General features: G+C 40.7%; 1 protein-coding gene across 1 annotated transcript; it reads left to right on the top strand.

Annotated features, from left to right (window-relative positions):
• Positions 1-870: 870 nt before the first annotated feature.
• Positions 871-6631, top strand: LOC105912007 (taste receptor type 1 member 2-like). Its single transcript, XM_042707533.1, has 6 exons — positions 871-1547; positions 1750-2047; positions 2718-3449; positions 3616-3828; positions 4011-4131; positions 5280-6631. The coding sequence occupies exons 1-6, from the start codon at positions 1366-1368 to the stop codon at positions 6212-6214; spliced, it is 2481 nt and encodes an 826-aa protein (XP_042563467.1). The 5' UTR covers positions 871-1365; the 3' UTR covers positions 6215-6631.
• The last annotated feature ends 10058 nt before the right edge of the window (positions 6632-16689 follow it).

The raw sequence follows: 16689 nt of genomic DNA on the forward strand, positions 1-16689 counted from the left end.
GAAATGTGGCAAACTAGCATGTTTTGTTAAGCATTATTATTATTTATATACCCACCACTTTTTTTAATTTGGTTGCTTTCTTCTCAAAAGTAAAGGAAGAAGGCCTGTGGGGAAATGCTAACTTGCACACAATGACCTTGCTCCCTGTCATTTGTGCTAACTTGCGTGGACGTGACATTCATTTTTTTTTGTCAATGGTTCATCTTTTTGAGCAAGAATCAAGTGTTTTTCAGGCAATTGACAATAAGTTAGCAGTAGGGATGCACTGATAACCATACCAGTATCGGGTAGCAGAGATACTGGGCTTAAGTACTCCTACTTGTAAAAAGGAGGAGGAGTTTAACAATAACACTGACCCTGTCTGAAGCTCGCAGACTGTGACATGTTGCTCATTATCTAGAATAAAAAGCATACTGCACTATTTCACGTTTATAATACTACAGCATCTGAAAGATGTATACACAAAGAATTAACCGAATCTACTGACGCAGTTCAGAGAAATCTTCATTTAAAACATAGATGTTGGAAGTAGGATCATAGACATTATTAAGCATTGGCAGTGATTGAGACAGACTGCATAACCTTATACCACTATCATGAGGCCAAAAGAAGCGGAAATAAATTGCAATATTAAGGATTATTTTCTGCCTACACAATTTATGTGGTGAAAAAGAAAATGTCGTTAATTACTGATTTTGCGCTGAGTTTTCAAAATACAGATTCGTTATAAAAGTTGGAGAAATTAGGCTGTAGTGGTTTGAGTCCAGGACAGGTTGATCAGCATTGATACATGTGGCGTTTCGGCAAGCCTTTGATTGGCTGAACCAAGAGTGCCACCGGTTAGAGGATGGGTGTTACATACCTGACTGAAGTGTGTGTGTTTGTGTATGTGGCTGTGTGTGTATTTCTACCGGGACCAATCACAATGTTGTTACACTACTGACAGTGACATTTCCGCACAAGGATATCTCGGTGGTCTAACATTCAAAATCAAGAGAGTCTAGCTTCTCCAATTCACCACTGTGACATTTTTGCAGATGCTGGCTCTCCCCCACAGCCAAATCTGGAGACCACACATCATTACAGAATTTAGAGCATTAAGGACATTTCCATTTTCATTCAAAAGGTACCATATGTAAACACTGAGGTTTGTGAGGCTTCCTGCTTCCTGTGCTCAGCCAATCCTGGTACAAGCATGCTGTGCGACCTATCCCTCATGCTGGACCTTTCTGAAAGATGCAATGATGTGTTACAAATGATGGATGCAAATAGATACGGACAGACAGATAGAAGGGAACTCGAGACTCTATACAAATCCAAGGGACTTGTTTATTCTGTAGACAGCTGCCCTTAACAAACAGGACAATGCAGCCTGCTCTCCTCCGTGTACTTTTTACGGCACTTTTCCATCACTTAATTAGGGGAAACCCTTGCGAGGCGTCTGAATTTAACCTTGATGGGGATTACCTGGTAGGAGGTCTCTTCCCTTTGCACAACCTGCGGAAACCGTTTGGTGAAATTAGACCTGTGGCAGTTAAGTGTGAAATGTAAGTATTTTAAATTTCTCCATGACTTCTAAGGCTAAAAGTTATATACTGTGTCTCTTGAAAGCTTATCCACATCACTTGATCTGTTGGGTCGCTTCCCTGTACATATGGAACATGTAAGAGATGGAGTGGAGAGATACAATGTAACGGAACGTTCTACACACACAGGAGTGCTTCAAATAACCAACTCCTTGTTCTGTAGGGATTCATTCTCTTTGCCAGGCTACCAGATGTTCCAGGTGATGAGGTTTGCAGTTGAGGAGATCAACAACTCCACCACCCTCCTGCCTAACGTAACCCTGGGTTACCAGCTCTTTGATCACTGCTCTGATGCTCACAACTTCCCTGCCATCCTCCAGTTCTTCTCCCACAATTCCTCCATCAAAGCCAGAGAAGACTTCAAACATCACCTGCCTAAAGTTATAGGGTTCACCGGTCCCTTCAGTAGCACAGAGAGTATAACCCTCGCTCCACTCTTTATGATGGATCTCATCCCAATGGTAACTATTAGTCTTTGATTATATTAGCAACTGTTTGCATATTAACACATTAATTACATTATTATAATGAATTATTGCATAGGGAACACTTGGAAATGTAAGGACATTTTATTTCCTTTTTATCTGGAATCTAAAACAAAAATGGAAAAATAGATGATCACACAAAATTGTAGTGTTAGTGTTAGTGTTCATTTTATCAGCTATTTGTTTTTTTAATTGTTGTCCTGTGTCAAATGTCCTTGTTGGTTTATATCATATCAAGTCAACCTCATCCTGTTTAAGTCAAGTTTAGGGTGTTTTCAGAAAGTCCAGACCAAGGTTCGCGCTTTTGTTACTCCTGTTAGTTTTGTTTTCAAACTGCAATTATATGAGTGCACTAAAGAACTTTGCATGACATCCCTACATCCTGTCTTCATCACCTACAAGGATTGCGTCTCCCTTTACTTGTCATTGATTGGTTTGTAGATGGGCTATCCAGGTAAAGCCCTGCAATCTACGCCGTAGCCTGGCAGTTTGTACGCCGCATTGTATGCCCAGCAAGATAAACCAATCACTCCGCTATGAATTGCTGACGGTTGTTAACTTCGCTGTTTACTTAAAACATGGACATGTAATTACATACAGTAAATGTTGTATTAAGTCCTTCCATCTCCTCTGTTTTAATCTGTAGGTGAACTATGGAGCCGGCAGTTCCATCCTCAGCAACAAACCTAAGTATCCATCTTTTGTCAGGACTATACCGAGTAACAAAGGTCAGATTGAACTCATCATTCACATCATACAACATTTCGGCTGGAACTGGGTGGCTTTCATCGGCTCCAAAACTGCATACAGTGAGAATGGCTTTCAGCTGTTTTTTGACCTTATTCAAAACACTGGCATCTGTTTGGCCTACCAGGAGCTACTTGCTGACACATCGCAGTTAAACGCAGTTAAAGTATTTCAGAACATAGATATGCTCAACATAAAAGTCATCGTTCTGTTCATTGAGCAGCTGTCTGCTGAGGACATTATCGCCTCAGCTATACGACTCAACTTTCACAATAAAGTTTGGATCGCCAGTGATGCCTGGGCCATGAACCAAGTGTTGCCCAAACTACAAGACATACAGACAATTGGCACCGTCATTGGTGTGACGCCAACAGTTGTGACTTTACCTGGCTTTAATGAGTTTATTTATCAGTCGCGACACAGAAGTGATTCTGTCCACACCGCTGAAGGCTACTGCAATCAGGTTTGTGATAACTGTTCCTCCGTCAGCCCAGAGGATGTCATCAATGAAAACCCCACCTACTCCTTCCCCATTTATTCAGCTGTGTACACCATGGCGATGGCCCTGCACAACGCTCTACAGTGCAACAACTCAGGGTGTGATAAGAGTCGCACAGTCTACCCCTACATGGTAAGGCGTCTCATGAAGCCCTTTCAAAAGAATGCATATTGTCTCGTAAATGTTTTATATAAATGAAATATTTAAGTACTTCAGTATGACACAGTTCCTCTGACTACCAATACAAGTGCCCAGTCCGGCCCACAAAATATAAAATCTTTGCCCTCTCTCCTTCTAGCTTCTTCAAGAGATCAAATCCTTGCATTTCCTTTTAAACCAAAGAAACATGTCCTATGACGAAAACCTGGACCCATCTGTACATTTCTCTATTATGTTCTGGGACATGAACTATACCCCTGCAATGATCAAGAAGATTGGCACATATCACAGTCACCTTTACACTAACTTCACTATTGATGACAAGCAAATTGACTGGAATGGCGGCGGTTCTGTAAGTACAGTACCTTAACTGAGTGCAATCAATGATTTAATTTAGATCACTTTTTCAACAAGATGTAATTATAATAGTTGCAGAAATAAATAAATAAATATTAGCTGATGTATGAAACTGTTTGTAGATTTTCTCATAAAGAGGTTGAGGTTATTGACAGTGATATGATTTTTGGTTTTAAGGTGCCGTTCTCCAACTGCTCTGTGGAGTGCAAGCCAGGATACGTCCGAGAACAGGATGGTCTACAAAAGTGTTGTTTTGTGTGTGTGAAATGCCCGAGTGACCAGTACTCTAACCACACAGGTAGAGTAAGATCAAACGCTCTAAAGACACGCCACAGATGCAGCTGGGCCTGTGCCATCAGTGCCTTAAAGCAGCAGTAAGACGTTTTGGGTCGAAAACTAGCAATCGATCTACTGAAGTTATACTTGGCCATGTCGTGCTGCTGTGAATTTTTTTTCTTTTTTAACATTATCATGGGGTACACCGAACCACAGGGGGACCACAGAACTGCATAGCGCATAGGCAGCTAGTTAGAACGACAGGTGTGTTTATCTGTCCTTCATATGACCATATACCATGAAAAATAATTTGAAGATGATACCACTACTAGTAACTTCAAAAGTGGCGAATGGTTGCATACGGTGTCTTTAGTTGAAGGAGCTCTGATTCAAACATAAACAGAATGAAGTTGACCATGAGGGCTCTGAAATCAGGCAGCACAGCATCATAATGGTGGTCTTTATTTTCCTCATGCCCCACTGGTCCGTGGCAAATGCTAACGTAGATTTTACCGCTACATTAGTTGGGCTAATAGCCTCCTCTGCTGATAACATTATACACAGAGGGAATGAATACATACAGACACATGGCACTTTGGAAAACATGCTGTAATGTGAGGATGCTTTCATTCATAATTACATGACTAGTCTTTACTCATCAAATAACAAAATATCCCACCAAAACCAAAAGAACAAAATCGAATCAATATTTGTTGCTCCTCCCTTTGTCTTTGGAACAGTATCAATTTGCCTACAGGGACACTTGTACAGTTTTTATGGTAGGTTGATTCAAGCATTTAGGAGAACTTGCCACAGAACTTACCACAACTCTGCCAGTTCTGAGCTGATGGCCTTTAGTTTTTCAGTCTGCAATGTGGTCTGTTATTTTGTTACTTTCTTTCTCTAAAAGCATATAAATGTCTCACTGGAATACTTCCCTATTTTCAAAAAGAGTGTTTGAAAATATGCAATATGCAAGATATTTCCTTTTGACACACTTATAATTTGACACACTTATAAGGATAGAAATGAACTGTCTAAAACAAATGTCTTAAACCTTTGCACAGAACTGAACATAATTGTTAGGGCACAGTTAGAAAACATGTAACAGGAGAAATGTGAAAGTTGCCCAGTACCTTTAAGGTTGTGTACCTGTTGTTTCTTCTGTAGCTGACCTGTACTCCTGTTTCGCCTGCGATGAGGATGAGTGGTCCGAGCCGGGAAGCACGTCGTGTCAGAAACGTTCTGTGGAATACCTTCACTTCTCCGAAGTCTTGCCCATTCTCCTCTTACTCTCCGCATCCTCCCTCATGGTCCTGTCTCTGGCGGTGGCGGTGCTGTTTGCGATTCACCGCTCCACACCTGTAGTGCGGTCAGCAGGGGGCAGCATGTGCTTCCTGATGCTGGGCTGCCTGGCAGCTTCCGCCATCAGCGTCTTCTTCTACGTCGGCGAGCCGTCAGCTCTTAGCTGTGCATTTCAGAACTGGACCTTTGTCCTCTTCTACACCGTGTGCCTCTCCTGCCTGTCCGTCCGCTCTTTTCAGATCATCTGCGTCTTCAAGATGGCCGCCTACCTGCCCAAAGCACATGCATTGTGGGTAAAGTACAGTGGTCAGTGGCTGGTGGTGGCTGGGGTGTCACTTCTCCAGCTGTTGCTCTGTGGAATCTGGATGGCAACAGATCGGGCCATTCCAGAGAGAAACACAACTTCCTTCAAAGACCGGGTGTTATTAATCTGTTCTATAAGATATTTGATTGCTCCGATGTTTTGTGCATTCTTCATGTTTATTCTCAGTGGCCTCTGCTTCTGTTTCTCCTACATGGGAACAGACCTGCCCAAGAACTACAACGAGGCCAGAGCCATCACGTTCAGCATGCTGCTGTTTTGTCTGAGCTGGGCCATTTACATCACAGCCAGCATGGTATCCCATAGCAAGTACGTACTGGTGATCCAGGCTGTGGTTGAGCTGAGCTGTTTGTATGGCATCATGTTCAGCTACTTCATCCCAAAGTCCTTCATCATTGTCTTTCAGCCTCTGAAGAACACACAGGAATATTTCCAAGCTGCGATTCAGAGTTACACACAAACTATTAGTAGAATGTAGAGGATTTGATGGGTACATATTTTAAATGACAACAGTAGCGTACGTAATATGGCTGCCTTTTTATGCAGAGTAGTGTTGTGATTGTGAAATAAATTATCTGTCAAAGGACAGCTTTTTGAAGGGATTCTATTCTATCTATTACACCTAGTAAAGCCTGTATCCCTAGCATTCCCACATAGCTAGCAATTCAGCAAGTTCAATTTCGCTCTATTCAGATGGTTCGTCGTTGTTTCTTCCTCACTACAACACTTCCGCACTACAACAGCAGAATGTCCCCTGGACAGGAAGTTGTCGAAAAAGCATCACCTACTGTAACTGAATTCCTAGCAGCAGCATCTCTGTGACTTGAGGCAAATCTAGTTTGCCAACACCAAACCTACTACTGTTTCACAACCTTCAATAAATCTTTTAAAAACATTTTGAGATTTTTTTCCGTGATTGAACTTAAAGAATTTAAATTCATAAATTATGAATTTAAGTGTGAGCAATGTCTGCATACAGGCTACACAGTGCACACACAGGCTGGGCCATCAGTGTATTTGGGGCTTGCCATCCTGCGGCACAATGACCAAAACAAAGTCATATACCACAAAGACATAACATAGTTCAAACACTATTGGTGTTGTGGTTACTGGGTGTGACAAGGGAGTAGGTTGATTTAGTGAGTGTGGGGCAACTCCACCTGGGTAAGATGGTTTAAATGAAATGATGCAGGTAATGTGGTCATGCAGAGTATGCTGTTCTTGGCGAATCCTTGACGAAACACCAAAGTTGTTTCTTCAGTTCAAGTTATCTTTGTAGAATGCAAGAGACTCGGGAAGGTGGCTAAGCGAAAGAGGTGAGGAAGGGAACGTCAGAGTCGGCGTACTGAAAGCAGCAGAGAGGTGAGTGAGACGCGACAAGCGTAAGACTCCTATTGGTTAGTAGTAATGACTGAATGGATGGCGATGGCTTGAAGTCTTCCTGGTAAAACTTTCACTCAAGCTATGATTGGTTTGTAGTAATAAATGAATGGATGACCTAGCGTATGAGTCTTCCTGGTAGAACGTCCGCTTACGCTATCATATTCCCACAAGGCCTCACCTCAGGGCAGCCGCTCATGTCTGCAACTAAATCTAATGGCTGTTATGGTAATTCCATTCTTGTTTGAGATTTCGTGAAGCTGACTCACATAGAGGCTTAAAGTATCATACGTTTACTTTATTAAATAAATGTAAGTACTCATAAAATGTGTAATTCCCTGGGATGAATGCAGCCTACTGCTAAGCTCAAATTCATAAAGTCAACAGCAGCATGGGACAAGAAAAACATCAGTGGATTGGCTATACTCTCAATAGGGAACAGCAGAGCAAGGAATTTGACCGCACCAAGCAATTCGACTCTTTCTTTTTTGGCCACAACGATTCTTTACGGTTTATGGTGACCATTAACTTTAATTCACTCGTACAAATGTTATTCGTATAAATATCCTTATTCAGGCCGTTGATGTAAATCAAGCACCATTAAACTTGTATAATACACTACCACACCTAAAAGATGTATACATAAAGAATGAACAAAATCTACTGATGCAATTTAGAGACATCTTCGTTTAAAACTGACCCTGTCTGAAGCTTATAAAGTATAGATTTACAGTACATTATGCTCCTAATCTCGAATGAAAAGCATACTGCACCATTTCACATAATACTACCGCATCTGAAAGATATATACACAAAGAATGAACCGAATCTACTGACGCAGTTCAGAGAAATCTTCATTTAAAACATAGATGTTGGAAGTAGGATCACAGATATTATTAAGCACTGGCAGTGATTGAGACAGACTGTGCATAATCTTATACCACCATCGTGAGGCCAGAAAAAGCGGAAATAAATTGCAATATTAAGGCTTATTTTCTGCAATTTTATACACAATGTATGAGGTGAATAATAACATGCAGTTAATTACTGATTTTATGCAGAATTTAAAAATGCAAAATCGTTAAAAACTGGAGGGACTTATTGTAAAAGTTAAATGGAGCATGCATTATACCTACGGGGGGTGAATAAGCATATTTGCGCGAATAACTTGGACTCAATGGACACGTTGGTAGGGATTTGGATTTGAGCAATGTTAATGGTTTTGTTGAGCGCAAGGCCCGTAGCATGAACTTATAATGGGTGAGTACAGGTTTGTCTTTGTTATGAAGTGGGATCAGGGATTTAAATCTATAGCAATGTAATTGTTAGCCTACCTCTCATATATTGGAAAATGCGATCATATTTGGCTACCGTGCCATTGATGATGAATGGTGAATTCTATAAATGCAAGCGATTGTGTGATCAGGTGCTGTCATCCATTCTTTCATGTGTGTGGGCCCATAATGAGTCGCTGTGGTTTTTCTTGATGAACATTTGTGTTCTATTTTTGTGTTTACATCTTGTGTCAGCTACCCCTGAGTTGATTTGTCAGTGTAGGCTGGCTAAAGATAGTTCGGATGTTTGGTAGTTAGAGACATTAGGCTGTGGTGGTTTGAGTAGAGGACAGGCTTATAAATTAGCGTTGATACATTTGGCGTTTCGGCAAGCTTCTGATCGGCACCACCAAGAGCAGCAGCTGGTTGGAGGATGGGGAGAACCTGACTGGAGTGGTTGTGCTGCCAAACATTATCCTTGAAAAAGTTAGTGCATGAATTTACATGAATTTCTCTCTAAATGTTTGAAAAAGTGACATTTGAATATTGTCGTGCTTTCATATGATAATGCTAAATGTACCAAAACTGAGCAGGATTTTAGAACCTGCGACATTTTACAAACGGCGCCCCATAGTAGTGTGTGTGGGTGTGTGTATTTCTATCACAATTATGTTACACTACTGACATTTACGCACATGGTCCGCTCTGTGGTCTAATATTCAAAACCAAGTCAGACCACAGGCTTCCATGTTAGCTCTAGCTAGTTAGTCTAGCTTCTCCAATTCACCACTGTGACTACATTTTTGCAGATGCTGGCTCTCCCCCACACTCAAATCTGGAGACCACACATCATTACAGAATTGACATCATAAAGGGAATTTTCATTATCATTTTAAAGGTACCATAGTAGATTAGGGCCTTAGAGTCCCTCGCTGTTTTTAAATCAAATCTTAAATCTGACCTGTTCCTCTCTGCCTTCCCCTAAGGTCTTGTTTTTTTCTGTTGTTTAGATTGCGTTTTTCTTGGGTAATTGTTAAGTTTTAATACATATTCTTCGATTTCATTATGATTATATCAATGACTTTAATTTAATTTTAATTTTTATATTATCCTATTTTTTCTCTGACTTTAGCATTTTTAGTTGTTATATTTGATTATTGTGATTGAATGTTTCACCCTGTAAAGCACCTTGAGATTTCATTGTATTTTAAAGGTGCCATATTATGAAAATTCCACTTTTTTAGTGCTTCTACACGTTCATTTGGGTATCTGGCGTGTCTACCAATCCAAAAACGCTGAAAAAAAAACATTGGCGATCTTTGTTATGGTTCCTCTTGTTCAGAAACGGTCAGAAACGTCATGATTGAGTCTGCGAATGAGATTCCCGTGTCTTGGCCTGTCACAACACATTGGGAGGTTCCCTACATGGCCTTGGCCCACCCCCCACCTCATCCCCAGCCCCCCCACACACTCATTACATATTTGCCAGAGCGCAAGCCATTATTGCAAAGCTCGGATATACTTTGAATAGCTAGCTAGCTAGCAGCATGAAGCAAACTAAGTACTCAAGATGCGCTGTGGTGGGCTGCACAGATCTCTACATCACGTTCCAGCCTGAGAAGACACGAGCGAAATGGATTGAATTCATATTTGAAGGCAATGTCCCTGAATGAACTTCAGGCGAGGGAAATGTAAGTATTTTTAAAAATAATTCTGTTACTTGCCCATTCAGTGTGGTGGTTAAGGACGTTAGCATGTTGTAGGGGGACTAATTCAAACAGCGATTTATGAACCGTGTTATTTTAGTGGTGGTTAATTGATACAATCGTGAATAAGTGCTGTGTCTTATCTCCTGAGCAAGCAAGAGTGTCAATATGGGCTAACGAGTTGTAGCTAAAGCCCATAGAAAAGAGCTATACAGCTCGCTAGCTATTAGCACTCTAGCTTGCTCAGGAGAGTTTAGCTGCAGAGAGAAGACACAGCAATTATTCACGATTGTATCAATTGTACATCTAGGTTTCTTTGGCGTCTGTTGTCACGTCCAACAGCACAACATATCACGGGCATTTAGAACTTTGTGTGGGTTGTGGCCGTAAACAGCTCGCTAGCTATTAGCGCTGTAGATTGCTCAAGACAGTATCATAGCTAATAATAGTAGTTGATAACCAACGGATAATAATGTATCACTAAAATGTATGATTCCCGTTGTTAAGGTTAGAGAATTTTCGCACCAAAAAGGCATCATTCATAAACGACTTGATAAGCAGCTTAGACTCACCTGCAGTTACCAAAACAGTTTGTCAATGTGGGGCATTTGAGGGTTTTGTGTATAGTACAGCACAAGTTAAAAATACTGTTCACTGTATGATTATTTCATAATGATTTATGAGAAAAATGCCGGGTTGGTAGTATGCCAATGTTATTGTACCTACTTTTCTGTGTTGTGAAACTGATATTAGGTGTAATGGAATACAACATTTCTTCAAATGCTAGAGATGTATTGGCTTTTAGTTCATGTTTCATGCATTGCAGTGCAAGGATAATGGTCAGTGAGATGACATTTTATTTACAGTATGGAGTATTTTCCTTTTATTACATTCAGGAAAAAACATGAATAACATTGCTGCTCTTGTGGTTAAGGAAGAACATCTGAACAGTGTCCTAGGCTACATCATGTGGCCTGTCAGACAGATCCTCCAAAGCAGCATCTGGAGCAGGAGAGCAGGACCACCCAGATTCTCCGTCCCAGAAAGCCCCAAGACCAGCTAACAAAGCTTCTGTACACCAAATACCTGTAACGTCTGAGCAAAGTTTACATTGTATTTAGAGAATAAATGGTGACACATCTATTGAGTCTTCCTTTGTTAACAGTATGGCTACTGATGGCACAAAGTGTGATTTTGTAATCAATGTTTTTATTATAATTGGTCTTTTTTGTATTTATTACCCATGTACTAGCCAGTACATTTAATAACTATGTTTAAAAAGCTCTGTGGCATTCTTTGAAGCAAGTCTATAGAAACAGTTTTGGTATGTAACATGTCAACAGTTGACACATGCAAGATGAGCAGTAAGCAAAGTAAGACAGAGGGAAGATTCATTTATTGTATTTTCTTCCCCAGTTATATTTGTATTGCAGAAATCACTGATGACTCATGCATAAAAAACAAAACAACTTACTGCTATATTCCCCTTAGACATAAGGCCCATAGTCTGCTCTATAGATGTTGAATGCATTCTGTAGTGAGAACACATTCAATCACACAGCTAAAAGTCCCGATGCACGTTGGTTGGTTTGGAAGCTGCAGTAGTCTTCTTGTTACCTTGAATATTGAAAGTGTAAGTATCATGGAATATAAAACAAGATGACTGCATAATTACCATGTCATTCACAAATAACTTTACCTGTAGCATCTCCCTGCAGCATCCATTCTCAGGCTCTGTAGGCATTTGCTCACACTTGGCACAAATACGCCTGTATAGATAAAGGGTTTTAAAAAGTGACAACATTGCAGGTGAAGTGTATTTGAATGTTGTGTTACAATTACAGACACAAGTTGACAAATACAACGATATAATGAGAAAACAATGTTTGAACGCTAATAAACGGAGGTAAACACGTTACGTTATGTTCTACATCTGTGTTAGTGCCATTTTCCACATTGTAATTTAGACTCAGATTAAGATATTATTTTGTTTAGATTCATATTTAGTGATTGCTCATTATAATGATTGCATAATTGTATTTTATAGTTTTGCATTTCAGTTTAATATATGTTTAGTGTACATGCAATGCTTAGAATAACCAGATATGCATGGGACATAAGAGTTGCTTTGGAGTGCGCGTGGTAGTGAGCTATGACGTAGTCTGCTCGCGCATTGATGGAATGTATAAGAACTGCGATTTATTTCATTGTTCAGTATTCAGTAAGGACGGAGCGAAACACTGTTTTCTACCGTTGTTAAACGCACTAAACACGCGTAGAGACTCGTTCTTTCCGTCTAGAGTGGTTAAGTGAATGAATATGTTGAAAATGAATTCCTGATAACAAGAAGGGAACTTTAGCCACTACAACCTGCTTGGTCCATTACTGTTGTCAGATAACATTTTACTTTACAGCTGGAGCTTTACTCGTGTAGCAGGCATAATGGCGTTCCCGTTACTTGCATTTACATAAACACTTTTCACAAACAGTAACTTACATAAACACACTGTATTTGTGACATACTCGCACATGCACACACTATTATCTAGCATTGCGATGTTCTCGTCACCGACTAGACCGTATGACCTTAGCCAAAGTAAAAACAAGTGAAGTGACAAAGTGTACTTACCATTCAGAAACGTCCTGTTGTACCCTAAATTCTCGAACTTGTTTGGGAGCCTCTTCTTGTTCAGGGTCTGAACAATCTCGTATCCAGTCGCCATATTTTACAAAACTAAACTTGGTAAGAATGAGTAGCTAAAAACTAAAAGGTTAGAATGATTAGCCCAAAACCGTAGAGGAGGAGGGGGGAGGAGGGCGGGGGGGAGGGGTTAGCTGGCTCATTAGCATAGGCGCTCAAAACAGCTCGCTGACAGAATGGCTGTGTTTGGCAGGATAAAAAGGATGCCATTAATAATGATCCTTGTGGTATTTTGACCAAAATATGTTACAGACATTTCATTAAGACCCCAAGGAACCATATCAACTTGTGGTAAAATGTGGTTTAAAGTGTGCTTTATAAATAAAAATCCATTATTATTATTATTATAGTTAAACACAGAGGTTTCTTGTTCCCTGTGCTCAGCCAATCCCAGTACTGCATGCTGTGCGACCTATCCATCATGCTGGACCTTTCTGAAAGATGCAATGATGTGTTACAAATAGTGCTGTCAGTTTAACGCGTTATTAACGGCGTTAACGCAAACCCATTTTAACGCCGTTAATTTTTTTATCGCGAGATTAACGCGAATTTTTTTTTATAATTTTTTTTTTTTTTTAGATAAACATTCTTTTTGGCCTCGCAAACTGTGTAGTAGGCGAACGTTACGGTTTGAGTGAATGGTGAGCGCGATACGGCGAAATGGATGATAAAAAGCTTCTGAATGGAAAGTTTACTTTTAAAGGTTGTGTTGTGCAAAAGAAGCAAGCTTCACTGTTGTCTGAAAATGTCAACAGGCAGCTGGCTGAAAGCAAAGAAGTAGTAGGCTTACCTTTTATTGGTAACCTAACTGTTACTGTTCAATGTTTCTGAAATAAGAGGCCTGACTGCTATGTTCCCAGCAAACTTGAAAAAAAGAAAATATTAAGCCATGGTTTAACTGCACTATAGTCTGAGTCCTTGTTTACCTGAAATGTGCACTTTATAATTTTATTTTGTACCGCCCTGTTTGGCAATATTGGTTTTCAATAAAATAAAACATTTGCATAAAGCAAGCCAATCAACTTTTCCATGTTGATAAGGGCATTCAAATAAAAATAAAATGATGGAAAAAATAAATAAACGAAGGGACATTTAGAATAGATAAAAATTTGCGATTAATCGCGATTAATTTTGAGTTAACTATGACATAAATGCGATTAATCGCGATTAAATATTTTAATCGTTTGACAGCACTAGTTACAAACGATAGATGCAAATAGATACAGACAGACAGACAGACAGACAGATAGAAGGGAACTCAAGAGACTCTATACAAATCCAAGGGACTTGTGTATTCTGTTGACAGCTGCCCTTAACAAACAGGACAATGCAGCCTGCTCTCCTCCGAGTACTTTTCACGGCACTTTTCCATCACCTAATTAGGGGAAACCCTCGCGAGGCGTCTGAATTTAACCTTGATGGGGACAACCTGGTAGGAGGTCTCTTCCCTTTGCACAACCCGCGAGAACCGTCTGGTCAAATTAGACCTGTGGCAGTTCATTATGAAAAGTAAGTATTTTAAATTTCTCCATAACTTTTAAGGCTAAAAGTCTTTGATCGAACTTATTTAACATTTTGACATTTAATTGTGTGTTAAACTGAATAGATGCATATTTGTTGATAGTTATTTGTGCTGAAAAATATCCCTGATATTAATGTTCTCTATCGTATCGAGACTATCTCTGTACTCCGTTGCATATTCCATATGTACGGGGAATCGTGATGTGATACTCTTTAAGACCCACGGTTTCACCCACCACACCTTGATTAGTGCAACATAGAGCACCTGTGCTGGCGTGGCACGAGTGCTTTTTTGATCTCCACATGGAAGCAGCTATATTACACTGGGTATAATACACTGGGAGTGTTACACTGGGTATATTACACTGGGTAAAGTACACTGGGAGTGTTACACTGGGAATGTTACAGTGGGAGTGTTACACTGGGTATATTACACTGGGTATATTACAGTGGGAATTCTTCTCCCTGATTTTGCTGCGAAAGCAGTTCTGTACACCCACAGCTACCCACCGTTGGTCCGGTCTCAGTAGGCAGCTAGCAAATGTTAGCAGGGCTGAAAGAATGTGCTGGTCCATCTCCCAATGGACCAGACCATGACTGCCCTGGTGGTGCCGGTCGGGTCTGTGTTAGCCGAGCCAGCTGCCCAAGTACGAACTGCATGACCATGGACAGCCTGCTCTTCAGAATGCACGGCCTCCACCTCCCTCGTGACAGTGCGATAGCCCTCCCACTTAGCACAAGTCGAGGCCTGGGCAGCATTAGGGGCTATGGGTCATTAGGGTCTCAATATGATAGAGAACATTTGGTAACATTGTAACCTTCGTTCTCTGGGTGAAGGAACTACAGTGGGGAAAATAAGTATTTGAACCCTTGCCGATTTCGCAAGTTTGGCCACTTGCAAAGAAATGTGTGATCTATATCTGTAATAGTAGGTGTATTTTAACAATGAGAAACAGAATATCAACAAAAAAATCCAGAAAACTGCATTTTATAACATTTATGACTTAATTTGCATTTGATGCAGAAAATAAGTATTTGAACCCCTAGCAAAACATGACTTAGTACTTGGTGGAAAAACCCTTGTTGGCAAGCACAGACGTCAGACTTTTCTTGTAGTTGGTCACCAGGTTTACACACATCTCAGGAGGGATTTTGGTCCACTCCTCTTTGCAGATCCTCTCCAAATCCTTAAGGTTGCGTTTTCAATGGGAGGGAATGAGGGAATGAGGTTCAAGCCCAATATTCCACATTACATGGCCCCATCCATAGTCCCCTCGATGCAGTGGAGTTGTCCTGTACCCTTGGCAGAGAAACAGCCCCAAAGCATAATGTTTCCACCTCCATGCTTGACGGTGGGGATGGTGTTCTTGGGGTCATATTCAGCATTCTTCCCCCTTCAAACGCGGCAAGTCGAGTTGATGCCAAAGAGCTTGATTTTGGTCTCATCTGACCACATCCTGTCTCCCAATCCTCCTTAGAATCATTCAAGTTTTCATTGGCAAACTTCTGACGGCCCTGTACATGTGCTTCCTTGAGCAGGGGGACCTTGCGAGTGCTGCAGTACTTCAAACCATTACGGCGTAGTGTGTTGCCAATGGTTTTCTTGGTGACTGTGGTCCCAGCTGCCTTGAGATCATTCACAAGCTCAACATAGTTCAAATGCAAACACTCAAACACTATTGGTGTTGTGGGCACTGGGTGTGACAATAGAGTAGGTTGATTTAGTAAGTGTGGAGTGCGGGGCAACTCCAGTGTTTAAACACTCTGTGGACTGCCCACATGTGGGCCAATGGCAAGCCCATCCAGGTTACATGCTGCTCCACCATGGTCTACTGCTGAGTGGGTTATTTGTAAGGCAATATGGGGAACATTCAGTTCCATTAGAAAAAGAAGCTGGAAGCCGGATATTGAAACACCACTTTATCAGTAAATTCCACAACATTGCCAAATATGACCAGACCCGCTACAGTAGAGATGAGTTCTTTAATTTTCTCTTCCGATGATCTTCATCACCACATCAGCCTCAGGTCTTGCTCTAGAAACCTTGTTGCTCTTATCCTAAAACACAATTCATCTCTTATCCTAAAACACAATTCATCCCTTATCCTAAAACACAATTCATCCCTTATCCTAAAACACAATCTATCCCTTATCCTAAAACACAATTCATCCCTTATCCTAAAACACAATCTATCCCTTATCCTCCATCATTTTGGCGCTTTTCCCATAATTTGTTGCTGACTCAAGTATGCAAAGGCTGATTCGTTAGGAGTTAAATGATGCGTTGAGCGCAGATGGATGCAAATAGATGCTGGGGAAAGCAAGGCACACATGCGGCAGGCACACATGCAGCCTGTATCTAGGCAACTTA

Source organism: Clupea harengus, chromosome 4 (assembly GCF_900700415.2).
Source record: "Clupea harengus chromosome 4, Ch_v2.0.2, whole genome shotgun sequence".
NCBI classification, from domain to species: Eukaryota; Metazoa; Chordata; class Actinopteri; order Clupeiformes; family Clupeidae; genus Clupea; species Clupea harengus.

Coding starts and splice junctions, on each gene's coding strand:
- LOC105912007 (XM_042707533.1), top strand. CDS start 1,366: ATGCAGCCTGCTCTCCTCCGTGTACTTTTTACGGCACTTTTCCATCAC. Junction 1,548..1,749: donor GTGGCAGTTAAGTGTGAAAT/GTAAGTATTTTA, acceptor CTTGTTCTGTAG/GGATTCATTCTCTTTGCCAG. Junction 3,450..3,615: donor GCACAGTCTACCCCTACATG/GTAAGGCGTCTC, acceptor CTCTCCTTCTAG/CTTCTTCAAGAGATCAAATC.